The sequence below is a fragment of the Jaculus jaculus genome, chromosome 5 (assembly GCF_020740685.1).
Source record: "Jaculus jaculus isolate mJacJac1 chromosome 5, mJacJac1.mat.Y.cur, whole genome shotgun sequence".
NCBI classification, from domain to species: Eukaryota; Metazoa; Chordata; class Mammalia; order Rodentia; family Dipodidae; genus Jaculus; species Jaculus jaculus.
In genome coordinates this window covers 130,780,759-130,798,245 of record NC_059106.1, presented here as the reverse complement: position 1 = coordinate 130,798,245, position 17,487 = coordinate 130,780,759, and the positions used below count along the sequence as shown (strand labels likewise).

At 38.4% G+C, this 17,487-nt stretch overlaps 1 protein-coding gene across 1 annotated transcript in view; it reads right to left on the bottom strand.

Moving 5' to 3' along the window:
* Gmnc (geminin coiled-coil domain containing) overlaps nt 1–17,012 on the bottom strand; it is a 104,062-nt gene extending 87,050 nt beyond the window's left edge. The window contains exons 1-2 of the mRNA XM_045149177.1: nt 16,977–17,012; nt 16,738–16,866 (exon numbers count right to left, since the gene is read on the bottom strand). Of these exons, the coding sequence (XP_045005112.1) occupies nt 16,738–16,866; nt 16,977–17,012 (165 nt within the window). The remainder of the gene's footprint in view (nt 1–16,737; nt 16,867–16,976) is intronic.
* Nucleotides 17,013–17,487: the final 475 nt, after the last annotated feature.

Here is a 17,487-nt window from a genome sequence, read left to right as displayed (position 1 = left end):
CACTCTCTCTCTCTTCCTATTTCTCTAAAATATATTAAAACATAAATTATTTTAAATGTTTTTTACTTATTTATTTATTTTGAGAGAGACAGGGATGGAAAGAGAGGAAGAGGCTCATAGAGAGAAAAAAATGGGCACACCAGGGCCTTTAGGCACCATAAATGAACTCCAAGTCATGTGCCATCTTGTGTGTATGGCTTACATGGGTACTGGGGAATCAAACTTAAGTCTTAGGGTTCACAGGTAAGCATCTAAACCATTAAGCCATCTCCCCAGCACTAAATAAAATATTTTACAATATATATGATGTCATGGTCAAGACACAGCATTAGTCCCTGTTTCTAGAATCCTATACAATCAACAGTCTAATAGGTCTGTATAATTGTGACAGTATGTACTGAGCTCATTCAGACCTTTCATATCTGACACTATCAATATCCCTCATTAATACATGGGCATAAAAGTAAAAAGTAAGGGGCTGAAGAGGTGGCTTAGCAGTTAAATGCTTGCCTGTGAAGCCTAAGGACACAGGTTTTATTCTCTAGGTCCCACATAAGCCGGATGCACAGGGTATCACATGCATCTTGAGTTCGTTTGCCATGATAGAGACCCTGGAATGCCCATTCTCTTTCTCTCTCTCTTCCCCCCAATCTCTGTGTCTCAAACAAATAAAAATAATTTTAAAAAAAAACTTTTTAAAAAAGCCAGGTGTGGTGGTATATGCCCTTAAGCACAGCACTTGGGAGGCAGAGGTAGGAGGATCACTGTGAGTTCAAGGCCAGCCTGAGCCTACATAGTGAATTCCAGGTCAGCCTAGACTGGAGTGAAACCCTACCTCAAAAAATAAATAAATAAACAAACAAACATTTAGGGGCTGGAGAGAAGGCTTGTGATTAAGGTACTTGCCTTTTAAGCCCAAGGACCCAGGTCCGATTCACCAGGACCCATTTAAGACAGACCACAAGGTAACACATGTGTCTGGAGTTAATTTGCAAGAGGTCCTTGCACACCCATTCTCTTCCTTATTCTCCCCCTCCCCCACTCCCTTTCCCTCTTCCTCTCTCAAATAAATAAATAAAACATGTAAAAATAAACATTTAGATGGCTATTTGATTGACATAACATAGTCTCAATCAATTAACAGTAGTGATTCAATCAATTAACTGTAATGACTTCCTCTCTACAGTCTCTGACCTCTTTAACATAGGTTTTGGACCAGTTTTTCAGTACCAGTCATGAATTTCTTCTCATGGAATGGGTCTAAGATCCAATCCAAGAACAGTCAGTTAACTTTATGCCAGTCATCATCATAGTATTATACCAGTGGGCACCTATTGTCTGACTAGCTGGTTGTGTGGCTTTCAGACTAGATCTATAATTGGATAGGCCCATTGATGACTTTTCTCCCCACATATTTTCTAGAGAAGAAACCAAAAGTATGTATGAAAACTCTTAATAGCTAAGAAAAAAGAAAAGTTCTACTTCAGGGTAGTAACTAAAGACTCATTATTCGGGTTAGGGATGTGCACGTGTCATAAACCCTCTCAATCAGACATGAGCCATCTAAGAAACTTAAACATATTCTCTCTCAGGCATTTTCACAGAAGAAGACTTACAAAGTTTTACAGTGGGGTGGGGTTCAATAGAGCATGAGAAGAATAAAACAAAGTTGAATGGTATATATGTATGAACACACCATAGTGAAACTGATCACTTTGTTAACGTAGAAAATTAATAATAGTTAAAAAAGAAAGAAAGAAATTCTACCAGCTTGGTCTGAAAGGGACTGAGAAAGTACAAGAAGGGTTAATAGCCTTCCCTAAAAACTAAAGGGAACTAAAGAGTTAATAGCTATCCCTAAAGCTTGAGAGCAATAAACAAGTTTGGCATCCTTCTCTGATTGATGTACTTCCCTTAGCCTAGGTGGCCTTGAAGGACCAAAGACCATCTGAGTAATCTCCCTTAGAGACATTTCTGGATGAAGAAGCTTATTCTGAACAAGGACACAAACAACTACAATTTTTTTATCAACTGTACCTGGTACAGTCTGTTTATCTTAGGATTTTCCTAATAAACTTACACCCTAGCCTGGCTCAATGCTTCAGCATTCATCCCGCTGGAAAGTTGAGGCATCTTGCTGTTTTCTCTAAATAAAACAGTCTTGGCTGTAGAAATCAAATCCAGTGTTCTGCTTTTCTCTTACACTTTGCTTACAGTACATAATAAAAAAGGAAGAAAGAAAGAAAGAAAGAAAGAAAGAAGGGAGGAAGGAAGGAAGGAAGGAAGGACGGAAGGACGGAAGGACGGAAGGAAGCAAGGAACGCAGGAAGGAAGGAAGGAAGCAAGGAAGGAAAGACGGAAGGAAAAAAGAAAAGAACTTTGGATCCTTAAACTTCAATAACCAAGTAGCATAATATTGAGGTATAAATAAAGATTAACTTTTGAAAACAAAGGCTACATTTGGGGATAAGATCAAATTTCCAGAAGGTAGGACCATCATATATCATTATCCAGACCCCGAATTTCATTCAAAGCACTCACCATATTAGGCCAGGAAATCCTAAACTTGCTGTGCAACAGTGACGTCATGTACTCTGATTTCCTTTTTATGTTTATTTTTAAAAAATTTTTTTATATTTTTCACTGTGAGATCTACCCTGGCCATACTATGCCTCTCTCAACTTGAAATGCTAGAAAATGAAGCATTTTTACCTGTCTACTCCACAGTTCTAGATTGTTCCCCAAGAACTGTAAATATGTGTATGCAAGTATGCAAGGCGTGTCCTCTGCTTCAGACGCGCTGGGAAAAGGTAGGACTTCCGATCTTCAGGAGAAAGAATTTGTGTTTCCTGTGAGGGAAATGTAAATGAGTTGTGTCCGGTGGGGACAGAATGTGACCTTTGAAAATGTCTTCCCAGGTTCTTTCATACTGTTCCTCTTAAAAGGTAAAGCTTAATACCCACCCATACCTTTGAGCATAGCAGAAAAAGGGCTCTTTTCTAAGCGCTGAGACAGACTTGCAGGGTCGGTAGTGAGGAGGAATACTGAAGTTAGTTTCTCTCCAAGAAAATTCACATGAGCGAATCAACTGTTATGTTGTGGACCTTGAAGCTGCCTTGTCCAGTGACTCCTAAGCAAAGGACCCAGACCTCTGGCCAAAAGAGCGAAGGAGTGAGACCTTCCACCAACCGCCACGGGACAAGCTGAGCAAATGGACCCATGGCAAACAGGGCTCACGTCTCAGCAACCTGAGTCCACAAGGCGGCTGTCTGCAAATTACCTCCAGACGCTGTGGTAATCAATTGTAGTTTTAAAGCCTTTTGTTTGGAGGCAGTAAGTTATGTGGTGGTAAGTAACTGACACCAAGATTGATAATATACATGAGTGATGTTTTTATAGTTTAACAATGTGAAGTCAGTATCGAAGTTTATGCCTTTGGTACTGAAAAATGATTGAATTGACCCACAAGAGGCTGTTTTCCTACCTAAAGTTATCACTGGATAAATATCTAGCTACACTCTGACTGAAAGATGTTAAAACATCTTAAGTACAGCATTTTAAAAAGCAAGGTGTTAAAGTAAGTTATCATTTGTCCATTTGATAAATGAATAAAAGTGACCTGCCTTTAAATAGAATATTTTTGTATGGAATGTATCTTTAGTTACTCAGTTTAATCAAGTGGAATATTTCAGTCTATTTGGGGATTGAGAAATGACCTTGTGCATGCTTAGCAAGCACTCTGACAGTGAGCTACGTCCCTAGCTCTATTTTTTCAATTTTTTTTTCAATTTTTTATTTATTTGTTTGAGAGCGACAGACACAGAGAGAAAGACAGAGGGAGAAAGAGAGAGAATAGGCACACCAGGGCTTCCAGCCTCTGCAAACGAACTCCATACACGTGCGCCCCCTCATGCATCTGGCTAACGTGGGATCTGGGGAACCGAGCCTCAAACCAGGGTCCTTAGGCTTCACAGGCAAGCGCTTAACCGCTAAGCCATCTCTCCAGCCCTATTTTTTCAATTTTTAATCTTGAAACAGGCTTTTATTAAATTGTCAAGGCTGGCTATGCCATTACTGTATATCTAAAGGTGATCTTGAAAGATCCTCTTGCTTCAACCACCTGAGTGGCTGGTGTAACAGGTCTACACCACCAAGTCTGGCCTAATTGAGCAATATTTAGTTACTCAAAACAGAAGAAAAACAGTAATGAACATAAGTAGTATTCTTGTTAGCAAGCAAAGGGAAGAGAACAATATCTGCAGAGATACATATTTCCTGAAACCAAATGCAAATCAGCATATCTCTAAAATTATCTTACATATGCAGAGTGAGTAAACAATGCTATGTGCTATGCAACATCTGGATAAAGAATAGTTCTTCTAGGGCTGGAGAGATGGCTTGGCGGTTAAGCGCTTGCCTGTGAAGCCTAAGGATCCCTGTTCGAGGTTCAATTCCCCAGGTCCCACGTTAGCCAGATGCACAAGAGGGCCCAAGCATCTGGAGTTCGTTTGCAGTGGCTGGAGGCCCTGGCTCGCCCCTTCTCTCTCTTCTCTCCCTATCTGCCTCTTTCTCTCTCTGTCACTATCAAATAAATAAAAATAAACAACAAAAAAAAAAGAATAGTTCTTCTAGAGCATCAATATAGAACAATATTGAGTGATAAATCTGTGGAGATATGTTTTCTGAGAATTGAGATGGGGTTTAGGTCGTTCAACTTCAGTTGTAATTGTCTTCAAGTACAGAAATGGAACTTGAAATCTACTGGCATGTTATCATAGTCATTTGTTTATTTGCCTGAAGGTATCCAGCTCGTGTGATCCTTTGCAAGGGTTGTATTATCTTGTGATTCACAGAAGAACTACTCATTATGTGACTATTGTGCTGTTGCATGATGTACTTCACTTAGGGGAGAGTCTGAACTTATGAATTTGAGGAAAACAAAATGACTATCTTTTTTATTAACAGCCAAATTGTAATCGAACATAGATGTAAAACGGTTCTCTTAGTGTTTATTGCTCAAAACTCCATTTGCAGCTATGGTCTTCTCAAGTATTTTACAACATAGGAAATGTATAAACGTACATTGACATATGTTGGCCAGTGTGCATATATATATATCCATTTATGAAAATGTGCAAGAGTGTACATAGGTATCTGTCTGTGCTATTATGATATTCCTTGTGCTAAAGATGAAGCCACAAGTATAAATTCCCCTTGGTGATTACTTAATCCAAAGTGTAGATAGATTTGGGGGAAAAACTGTGAAGAATGAATACAAAACTGGTTAGCAATTCAAAATAACAGAATAAAAAGGACACATTCTTTGCACAGACCTCCTCTCGTGACAATGGTACACATCTGCATTTTCTTTGCCATCTTTTATTCTGTTTTCACTCTCCTGTTTTTCTTCTGTTGATGGTATTTTTCTTCCCTACTCCCAACTCTTTCATTTTCTGCTCTAAATTTTCTCCAAATGCTTTTCTAAAGTACATGTATGCAAAAATATATTGAAAGGCATAGAAGTCAATAATTATCAGTTTTTACATACATGTGTTATATGTCAGTCATAATCCTTATATATTTATATGTATGTATCTATGTGTATTTATTTATTTAACTTGGTTATTTGAGGTAGGATCTCACTCAAGCTCTAGCTGACCAGGAATTTATTGTGTAGTCGCAGGTCTCAGGGTGGCCTTGAACTCATGACAGTCTTCCTACCTCTGCCTCCTGAGTGTTGGGATTGAAGGCATGCATCATTGTGCCTGGTTTATTCATGTCATTCTTACAAGCATTCCTGGGAGGAAGATATTATTATCTCAATTTTATATGAAGAAAACCGAGATATATAAAGGCTAAGTGATTTATCAAATGTCACACAGCTAGTGACAGAACCAAACTTTTGTCTCTGTAATCCACACTTTTATTCATTATATAGGATTGCATATTTTTTAGTATTGTTGTATTATTTACTGTCATTATTTTCTTTCTTTATAATTTGTGACCCAAATAAGTCTGGTCTCTTGGCAAGCCTGCACTCATTCTAGAATTTATATTACTGCCCTTCTCTCACCTCTTACTTCCCCCCTTTAATAATTATACTTACATCTATATTAAGCCTTTTCTTCATAGGCTCCAAAATTTGCTACATAAAAATGAAAAACATAAAGTTAAAAAATTGAATAAAAGATAAATGCATCTGGAAGCAATTTACAACGGGCTACATACCAAAGGTACATGTCAACTTGAGTCCTTTTTTTTTATTTTTTAAACCAATTACACACCAAAGCAGCTTTCCCAAGTATATGAGACTTTTAGGGTAGTTAGAGGTGCCTGATGCTGGTGAGGTTAATGGCAGTTTAGGAAGTCATGCAACTGATCTTTCATTGGCTTAAAAAGGACTAAACAAAGGCTGTTTTCTAAAATCTATGAAAGGTCCTACAAGTCATTATTACAAAAGTAATATCTGGAGCGCCCTTCACAGTTCATGCTGCAGGAAACCTCTCAGAGGCTGAGCTTGACCACTTAACACAGCACACCTCAAACAAAATTTAGAAGAAAAGAAACTAAATCTGAAATCAAGTTCTAAGTGCTTATAGTCTTTTATCCCTTAAACCCCCTTCTTTAAATAGAGGAGCAAATAATATGAACCTGGGACTGGAATGGGGAAAGAGGGGCTCAGAGCTTGGCAGAAGCAAATTTAGTCTGCCTGAATCTACCAGCAAGGGGGTGGCTCAGAAAACAACACACACAGCCTTACAGAAAGTACAGAACTCTGAAGCTGGGAAATCTGTACTCTTCATTTCCCTCTCCCCATTTACTGCCCTATGGAGCAATAGATCCATTAGAACTCCAGGAAAAATGGATCAGCCAGACTGCTGCAGCAGACCTCAAGCTTCATACCACAGAGATAACAACAGAAGTTGCTGAGATTCTCCCCATTCTGTCCTTACCTGCAATAGCAAGAAGCTTTGTGGATCACAAGAAGTTTAAAACAAAGCATGGTGCAGTATCCTAAATGACAGAACAGAGAGAGAGAATATGAATGAAAATGGATGAGTATTTGTATACACCAGTGTGGGTGGGCATGTGTTGTAGAGCACATATGGAGGTCAAAGGACAACCTTTGGTGTCTGTCCTTACCTCCCACCTTGTTTGAGGCAGGGTCTTTTGTTGCTTGCTGCTCTGTTCACCAGGCTTCCTGGCCCTTGAGCTTCTAGGGATTCTCCTATCTTCAGTGCTCATCTTGCCATAGGAGAGCTGGGATTACAGATCTATGGTAACATATCCTACTTTTACACAGATTGCAGGGATCCCAACTCAGGTCCTTGGGCTTGCACCAGAAGTGCTTTTACATACTGAGCCATCTCCCCAGCCACATATACCTCTCATTTCATTTTCTTGATCATTTCTATCTCCATCTTCCTTTTTAAAAATAAACTTTTCACTGACAGTGCTTAAACAGGAACTTAATGTATTTTGATTCTGATCCCCTTCCAATACTTTCTTCTTCCTCCACTCCTTGTCCTCCTCTTGCTGAATCTCTGCTATCCAACTAAACCATCTCTATTTTGAAGAGATTTTCCCTCCTTCATCCTCTATGTCAAAATGAGAATAGTCTCAGTGTTGTACAGGTCATGCTTGGTTTTGGCTCTGATGGCAGGGACACGAGCTGTCAAGGGTGGGGAAAGAAGGAGAAGGGGAAACTGCCCAGACCCACATATAAGGCCTGGCTCTAATTGGAGGTCATTGGTGCCTGGCATAGGAAGGGAAATGTTGACAGGGAGACTCTAGGTGCATCTATTTCTTAATCTTTAGTTCATTTAATTGTTTTCATATATATATGAGTATATATACAATTTTAAAAAAATATATTTCCTCACCATGTACACTTGTATACTTTAAATGTCCAATTGATGTGTTCTAGTTTGTGTTTGTTAGAAAAGGTTCTTATTTCTACCTTTATTCACTTCAAACCCAATAAAATATCTCCTGTACTTCTTTTCATTCCTCTAATCCATATAGTTTCCTTCTCCTTTTTTAATGTTTTACTTTCATTTATTTATTTGAGAGAGAGAGAGAGAGAGAGAGAGAGAGAATAGACATGCCAGGGCCTCTAGCTGTTGCAAATGAACTCCAGAAGCATAGGCTACCTTGTGTATCTGGCTTGTGTGGATTCTTGGAAATCAAACCTGGGTCCTTAGGTTTTGCAAGTGAGTGACTGAATAGCTAAGCCATCTCTCTAGCCTTTCTTTTCTGTCTCCTCTTAACTATTTACATTCCCTTTCACCATATTACTTACATGTTGATACCCCTATGTAAACAAACAACCAGCAATAAGATCAGTGCTACCGTGCTATATTTTCTTCACCCAGGATGCTAGCAGCCATGTCTCTAGAAGTGATAGGTGATGGAAGTGAAGTATACTGCATATTCTCCTGTAGCTACAGTTGCTATTATTACTACAATCAATTCCCTTTCTGAACATAAACCAAGTTAAAAGACCCCAAAAGGATGATTTTCATTAAGTATAACTTTCAACCTAACAGTCTGGCAAGGGGGGGAAATCTACCCTAGAATACATAGACTCCAACAGATGTGCAAAATATAAGAAACCCCCAAAACATAACAACCTACAAGTTCATAGTTTCTCAATGCCACAAAGCAGATGATAATATAGCTAAAATTCTTGAAAAACATTTCAGACTCCTACTTTTAAAAAGATTCAACAATCAAATAGAGGACTAAAATAAACATATAAAGATTTTAATGCAAGACATGGACAAGAAACATATGAAATTAACTCAAGAGAGAAAATAAAGTTACTGGGTTGGAGATATGGCTCAGCAGTTAAGGTGCTGGCCTGCAAAGCCTAATGACCTGGGTTTTATTCCCCAGTACCCATGTAAAGCCAGATGCATAAAGTGGCTCATGCATCTGCAGTTTGTTTGCAGTGGCTAGAGGCCCTACTGTGCCATTTATCTCTCTCTGTCTGACTATCTCTATCTCTTTGCAAATCAATCAATATTTAGAAAAAAATGAAAGAAAGTTATCAAATCAGATGAAAGAATCGGTAACTTGGAGGAATAATTTTAAAACGTGGAGGAAAATCCAAAAACTGATATTTAAAAATAACCAAACAAAAATATGGAAATAAAAGTATCAATGACTCAAATAAATACAGTGCAAAGTATCATTAAAAGGAAAGACAAACAAACATATGACATCATCAAGAGATTAAGAGCACTACCAATAAACTACAAAAGAGTAAGTCATAGTCAACCCTGTCAATTACAAAATTGACTTCAAATGGCCCTAAGTCCCCAATTGTAAGACAGATGAAGTAAAAAATATTTGTAAAAAATGAAAAAAATAAGATCCAACCATATATTTCTCTAAGAAACTCTCCTAAGTAGGATAAATATCTAAAAATAGAAAATGAAAGATTAGGAATCGAACTATCAAGCAAATGGAATCCACAGACAAGCTGGTGTAGCATTTTTCATATCTCATATAGTAGATTTCAAACCAAGACTTTCATAAGGAGATAAAGAGAGCTACTAAATATTAATAAAGGGGGAAATTTACCAAGAGGAGATAATTATTGTAAATACTTACACACTGACTCTTAGATCCCCCAATTTTATAATACAAACACTAAATAGCATTTAAAACACCTCACGTGCATCCTGAAGCAAAATAAATAAATAAATAAATAAGTAGAAGATAGTATTCCAAACTAAAATTAATCACAGAGAATTCAGACCTAAATTATACCCAGAGATAAATTAGACTTAACAAATATCTAAGAACATTCCAGTCATCACATAGGGAATGCACATCTTTATCAGCAGCACACAGAACCTTCTCGAAAGTTTACCACATTTTAGGCCACCAATCAAGCCTTAAAGATACTGGAAAATTGGGACTGGAGGGATGGTTTAGTGGTTAAGGCATTTGCCTGCAAAGCCAAGGAACCTAGGTTCGATTCCCCAGAACCCATGTAAACCAGATGAACAAGGTGGTGCATGCATCTGGAGTTCATTTGCAGTGGTTTGGTTGGAAGCCCTAATGCACCCATTCTCTCTCTCTCTTTCTCCCTCTCTCTTTTTCTCTCTCTCTCTCTCCCTTCCTCCCTCCCTCTCTCCCTCTTCCTCTCTCTGCCTCTTTCTCTCTGTCAAATAAATAAAATTATAATTAAAAAATACTAAAAATATGAAATAATTCCCTACATTCTATCAAACCAAAGTTGAATAAAACTATAAATTTTAAAAACACCAACCTCATAAAATATACAGATACTTGGAAATAAACAATACACTTTTGAATGGACAATTGTCCAATGGGAATGAGACTACAGCCCACCAGATCTTCCAGGATATACCCAAGGCCATCATAACAATAAAATGTACAGTAATAAATGCTAACATTAAATATACAGAGTGATCTCAACTTAGTAATGTACCTTGAGGATATAGAAAACTAAAAAAAAAAGTCAAACCAAATGCAACATAAGTAATAAGTATTAGAGAAGAACCTAATGAAAAAGACTAAAGTAATCATTTATAGAATAAATCAGTGTTGATTCTTTGAAGATTAACAAAATGGACCAACTGTTGCAGTCAGTTCACATTGCTGGCAGAAATCATCTGACCAAGAGCAGCTTTTAGGAATAAAAGCTTAGAGATATGAGGGGAAGCTCCATGATGGCAGGGAAACTGACGACATAAGCAGAAGGTAGACTCACCCCCTGGCCAATATAAGGTGAAAAATAGCAAGAGAAAAATGTGTCAGACACTAGCAAGGGATTGCTGGTAATAACACCCATAAGTCTACCCCCACCAATTCACTGCCTCCCGGAGGTGTTAATTCCCAAACCTCCATCATCTGGGAACCTAGCATTCAGAACACTTAAGTTTATGGGGTGCACCTAAATAAAACGACCACACCAACCACAGTCAAGCTAGAAAATAGAGATTCAAGACCCAAATTTATATTTTAAAAAATGGATATTACAAGGGCATGGTAAAAACTGACTCCAGTGATGAATTTATTGAGAAAGAGATTATGAAAAATATCCCATTTACAATAGCTTCTAAAATATCGGTGAACAAAACTAAAAGTAACTGGTGTATTATCCAAAATATTCATCAAAGAATGGACAATAAAATTATATATATATGGAGAGAGAGAGAGACTTATATGCATAGGAATTCTGTTCAGTAATAAATAAAAATGAAATTTATAAAATTTATAAAAAAATATGTAGAACGCCAAAATATTATACCCAAGGTATCAAAGGCTCAGAAAGAAAAACAACGTAAGTTTCTTAGTTTCTAATTATTGCACAAATTGTGTGAAAAGGCCAATAAACTGGAAGGGAGAATATGAGAGAAGAAAAGGGTGTCTTTAAGCCAGAAGAATGAGGAGGGGAATAGAATACATGCACTGTGAAAGTGGAAAGGGCAACACTGGAGCAGAAGGGTACAGTGAGAACACGGACCAGGGAGGTGGAGCAGTGGACGCGAGACGGAGAATCAACCAAACCCTAGTAAGTATGAAAATGCCATCAGGAAGCCTGTTAACTTTATGATAATTAAAATATAAAAATTTTAGACATACACATAAATTTTCCCTACTTTTTTGCCATTTCTTAGGACTGAATTATATTTTAAGTAATTTCTAACCCTGAAACTGAATTATATATTTTTTTTTATTTTTTTTTTATTTGAGAGCGACAGACACAGAGAGAAAAACAGGTAGAGGGAGAGAGAGAGAATGGGCGCGCCAGGGCTTCCAGCCTCTGCAAACGAACTCCAGACGCATGTGCCCCCTTGTGCATCTGGCTAACGTGGGACCTGGGGAACCGAGCCTCGAACCGGGGTCCTTAGGCTTCACAGGCAAGCGCTTAACCACTAAGCCATCTCTCCAGCCCCTGAATTATATTTTAAGTAATTTCTAAACCTGAAACTTTCCTTGCAAACATACACCTACCCTTTTGTTTTAATGGATCAAGTGGTATAATGGAAATCATCCTACACATGATGTCAGCTGGAGTAGCACAGTGTCCTGAGTCAAAGACTTAGCTCCACTTGTGGGCTTTACACCCCTATGACTGAGTAATATGTAGTTGTGAGTTGGGTGGTGAGAGGCTTTTTCACAGATTATGCCACGCTCTCATATTAGCATATCTTGTTCCCTAAACACTTGTAAAAATTTTAACGTATTTGACCTACATATATGTATATACATGTGTGTGTGTGTGTGTGTGTGTGTATGTGTATGTATGTATATATATATATTTATATATATATATATATATATATATATATATATATATACTTGAAATATATTGCAGTCAGTTCACATTGCTGGCAGAAATCATCTGACCAAGAGCAGCTTTTAGGAATAAAATAGATTTATTTTGGCTTAGAGATATGAGGGGAAGCTCCATGATGGCAGGGAAACTGACGACATAAGCATATATATATATATATATATATATATATATATATATATATATATATATATATTTGAAATATATTTGCCTTAAATTCAAAGAAAGACACTCAGTTGGCATTACCACACTAGGAAAAGGAGTGTGGTATGTTAAATAAAGCCTCAAATTTTATGGATTTAAATCACCAGTTTCTCATCTACAAGCCATGTAAATTGCACCAAGTCTGATGAATGCTTTGTCTTAAGAACCATGTCCACATGTCATAGTGTGTTGTATAGATAGCACTGAAAAGTGTAAGCACCGGGCTGGAGAGATGGCTTAGCAGTTAAGCGCTTGCCTGTGAAGCCTAAGGACCCCGGTTTGAGGCTCGCTTCCCCAGGTCCCACGTTAGCCAGATGCACAAGGGGGTGCACGCGTCTGGAGTTCATTTGCAGAGGCTGGAAGCCCTGGCGCGCCCATTCTCTCTCTCTCCCTCTATCTGTCTTTCTCTCTATGTCTGTCGCTCTCAAATAAGTAAATAATAATTTAAAAAATTTTTTTAAAAAGTGTAAGCACCAACTGTACAAACAAAACTTCGTCTCACTCCCAAACATGAAACAGCAGTTACTCTTTTATAGAATTTGAGAACATAAATTTAATTCCCTTTAATTAAATTGCCATTACCAACTTTTTATTAGATAATTACCTTGTTTAAAAATCCATTTATTCTCAATTTAAATGCTAAGAAACATACTACCTGGTGAAATACCTGTGTGCTTAAGTTATTTCTTTGGAGGAAAAGTAGCACTTGCAGAAATGCAGTCAGCAGGGCTTAAAGAGATTGAATTAGAAAGCCTTAAGTCAGTTTTAATTAAGTGGATAGGGGCACCTTTTCATGAGTCCAAGGTCATAGTTATGGTCTCTGGCTTCTTCGTCTTGCAGAATTCTAATGCAAAGAATAAAAATAGAGATCTAGATTACTGGCAACATCTGATCTGGGAAGTCTTAGGAGCTCTATTGTTGGTACTAAATGACTCTAAGACTGATTGGCTTAAAGCAATATGAATTTATCATGTCATTCTTTTATTCTGGGCATTGTAAGTGGCTTCGCGAGAGTGGTGTTGGACCCACACAGGTTACTGGCTCAGTGTCTGTCCCTGGGTTTCAGGCAAAAGTCCAAGAATTGGAAGGAGCAGTCATTTTCTTGCCTTTCCAGTTGGTGGCAGGAGACATCTGTTGATTGCTATGTTTTAATCAGAGCTCTACCTCTTCCTAGGTTTTTCCATGTGGCAACTGTCTCTGCTTCCCATGCCTGGTCACCCACCAAGCATCAGTGAGCATACAATCTAGAAGTGACAGTAAATTCCATGACCTTTTCTTTAAGCATAATTTATTTTTCTATTAGTTAAAATTTGAATACTATGTCTAGTACACACATAAGTGCAGGTAAATTCAGGCTTCATCTTGTAAAGCGCTGTCCAAAAATGCAGGTAGATTTTAAAGGACCTCTTATAAGAATATGTGAACACTGAGTGGACATGATTATAATTTCAGATGTCAAAAGTAGAGGAGGATCAGGAGTTCAAGACCAGCCTTAGCAACATAAGACTGTCTCAAAAAAAAAAAAAAAAAGAAAGAAAGAAAGAAAAAGAAAAAACACCGCCTTAATAGTAATCAAGAAAGTAAACATTAATGACACAAGGAAATGTTTTTTCCTACCCACCAAAATAGCAATTGATGAAAAGGTGTTGACTATCAGGAATTCCTACTGCTATGAAGGAGAGAAATCCTAGACATCATTAATTAGTTTTCATCCAACATTCCTAGACATCTCTTATAGACCAATGTCTACGTACATGTAAAACAGCACAAAAAGTAGTAAGTTCAGTGGAAGGTGTTTATTGTGGTACTTTTTTTAAAATCAAAATTATATATATATCAGTTGGAGAATATATAAATAAATGTATTTATATGTTATTGTTATACATGTATGAGAATCAATAAATTAGTTTCAATATGTCAATAAGGATGGAATTTAAAAATCATATATTATTAAAACAATAATATATGCCTACATGTGCACATATTATATGTGGAATATAATATATAACTCACACATAATTTACTTCCTAAGATATAAAATATAACAATATCAATTGAAATTTTAGAGTCCAACTTTTGGGCAGCGGAAACTTCTGGAAAAGAGTCTTGGAAATAGAAGGAGTCAGTCACATTTATTAGCTATTTTCAGCACTATTTATGATGATATCTCTAAAAATTTAAATCCTTAGGTTGGGGAAATGGCTTAGTGGTTAAGGTGTTTGCCTGCAAAGCCTATGGACCCTGGTTTGATTCCCCAGGACCCATGTAACCCAGATACACAAAGGGGCCATGTATCTAGAGTTTATTTGCAGTGGCTGGAAGCCCTGGCACACTCATTCTCTCTTTCTCTCTGCCTCTTCCTCTCTCTGATAAATAAATAAAAAATATAAAAAATAAAAATCATTTATAAAGATTAAAATCCAGAAACAGCTAGATATAACATGTGTGGAAATTAGTACAATCCAAATGATTTAGTAAAGGCACTATTTTGTAATATTCCTCATGTAACTTTTATTTATTTATTTATTGGTTTTTTTGAGGTAGGGTTTCACTCTAGCACAGGCTGACCTGTAATTCATTATGTAGACTCAGGGTGGTCTTGAACTCAGGTGATCCACCTCCCTCTGCCTCCTGAATGTTGGCAATAAAGGCATGTGCCACCATGCCTAGCCCCCATGTAACTTTTTAGACAATTTTATTTATCTATTTTTATTTATTTGACAGAAAAAGACAGAGGGAGAGAGAGAATGGGAGTTCCAGGGCCTCCAGCCACTGCAAATGCCTTAACCACTAAGCCTCCCTCCAGCCCTCATGTAACTATTTAAGCTAACGGGGAAAGAAAATTATAATTATTATAGATTCAAGAAAAACACAATCTGACTCTATTAAACTATATAAATAGGCAACATCATTTTATCACTTTTTGTAAGCTTTCATTTTTATTTTTTTTTTGTGATTATAAATTTGCATGTTTGAGGAAGATTAATCAAACACCAAGCACATCTGCTCACATTTATTAGTTGAACCAGGTTAGCTCTCCAGGACAATTTTGTGTTTGCTGGTAAAGGCATATTCGAACACAGTGCCTTACATATGCTTTGTGAGTCATCCACCTGACAAATGCTATTCAGTATTGTCGCGACCACCTCGACCAGCAAGAATGACGCGACCCGAGAGCTCTTCTTTAAGCAGTTTATTCAGGAACCTTGAACAATCTTCTGACCCCGGGGAGAGCCGACCCACAAGCTAAGTAGTCCTGCGCTAGCCAACCCTAGTGAGCCACGTGGCCCATGCAGATAGGTCCATGATTAAGGAAGCAGAATTAGTTAAGCAGCCTCAGCCAAATAAGGACTTGTTTATCCCAGAAAGCGCTCGCTATTGGGCTAGAGGAAGGCGGAAGCCGGCGCCATCTTTAGGGCGCGGCACATCGCAGCTCTCCACAGTTCCCCCTTTTTGTTTTAAACGAAACAGGTGAGAGTAGAGGTCTGAGCTCTATAGTGAAATCCAGTACCTATTTTTCCAGAGGCGAGAGTAAGGATGGATATTATGGGGAAAGGACGGTACTAACCCGCTTTCTCTCAGACATACTCTCCTCTAGGCTGCTAACTGCAGGCGGCATACCTAGAGTGCAGTGCTTTGCCTCGCAACCTGAACATGCTGAGTATTCTAGCTCTTCATGACAGCAATCCATGCATGAGGGGACTGTCCTGCCTCAATGGCTGTAAAGGCCTGAATAATTATAGCTGCATTCCTTTGCTGTGTGACCCTCATCTTGCATAGACACCACAGGCCCACCAAGAAGGCCAGCACCAGGAGACCAGCCATCGCTCCCAATAGCACCATGACAAAAGGGAGTACACCTAGGCTGAGGGGGAACATCCATGCCATCTCCATAACTTGGAGGCCATCGACCACTAATCCAGAAGGCATTAACTGAAAATTGGCCTGGGCTCCAAGGGGCTTCCATCTAGGCAGCAGACTGATTATAAAGCATCACACATGGGCTTATTTGACTAATATTACTTACCAGCAAAAAGCACAAACTTCCCACTAGTGGTACACTAACATTGCCTTCAACGGGACTAATTTCCCCATCCAAGGGCAAATAGGAGAGACCTAAACTTTTATTGCTAGCAAAAAAGTGAGGGAAAACTTGGGCATTATATTAAACTGGAAGAGGCTTTGGAAACACCAACAAGATCCCCCATCGAGGTTCTGCCTGAGTCAGACTCCACCTCAGGCCTATCAGCATCCATAGCGGAAGGATCTTCATGTTGGACTTTTCTGGTCAGTCTCTCGGGCACCCACACTGGATCCTGACGATCCTGCGGAAAAACACAAACAGACCCTCTCGTCCACGTCAATACAGGATCAGGGCCATGCCACATTCCTGTGAGCACATCTTTCCATTTAACATATCCTTTCAGGGATCCACCTTGACGTTGATGGCGATCTGCCGTGGAAAGGCCATCCACGTCCAAATTTAAAAAAATTAAGAGTAAAAAGAGCTAGAGATATTCTTTCCTTGGGGGTGCAGGAGCAGCTCTACATTCTTTTGTACATTGCTCATAAACTAACTGTTTTATAAGGAGCATAGCAGCATCAGGATCGCCCAAAATCCTTCCTGCCGCTTCTACCGTTCTTGCCACAAAGTCAGAGAATGGCTCCATGGGTCCTTGTAAAATCTTAGTAAGATTACCACTGACTTCTCCTTTGTTCGGCAAGGATTTCCATGCCTTAATGGCAATCTGATTGACCTGTACATAAACCTGTACAGGATATCCTGTCTGCTGGTTGGCAAACCTTCCCTGTCCTAGCAACATATCTCTGTCCCAGACGGGATTTCCATCCCTAGCATTGACAGCAGCCTGCTCTGTAGCAAATTCAATTGTAAAGGCTCTCCAGTCTAAATATTGTCCTGGACTCAAACAAGCTCGGGCTAGTCC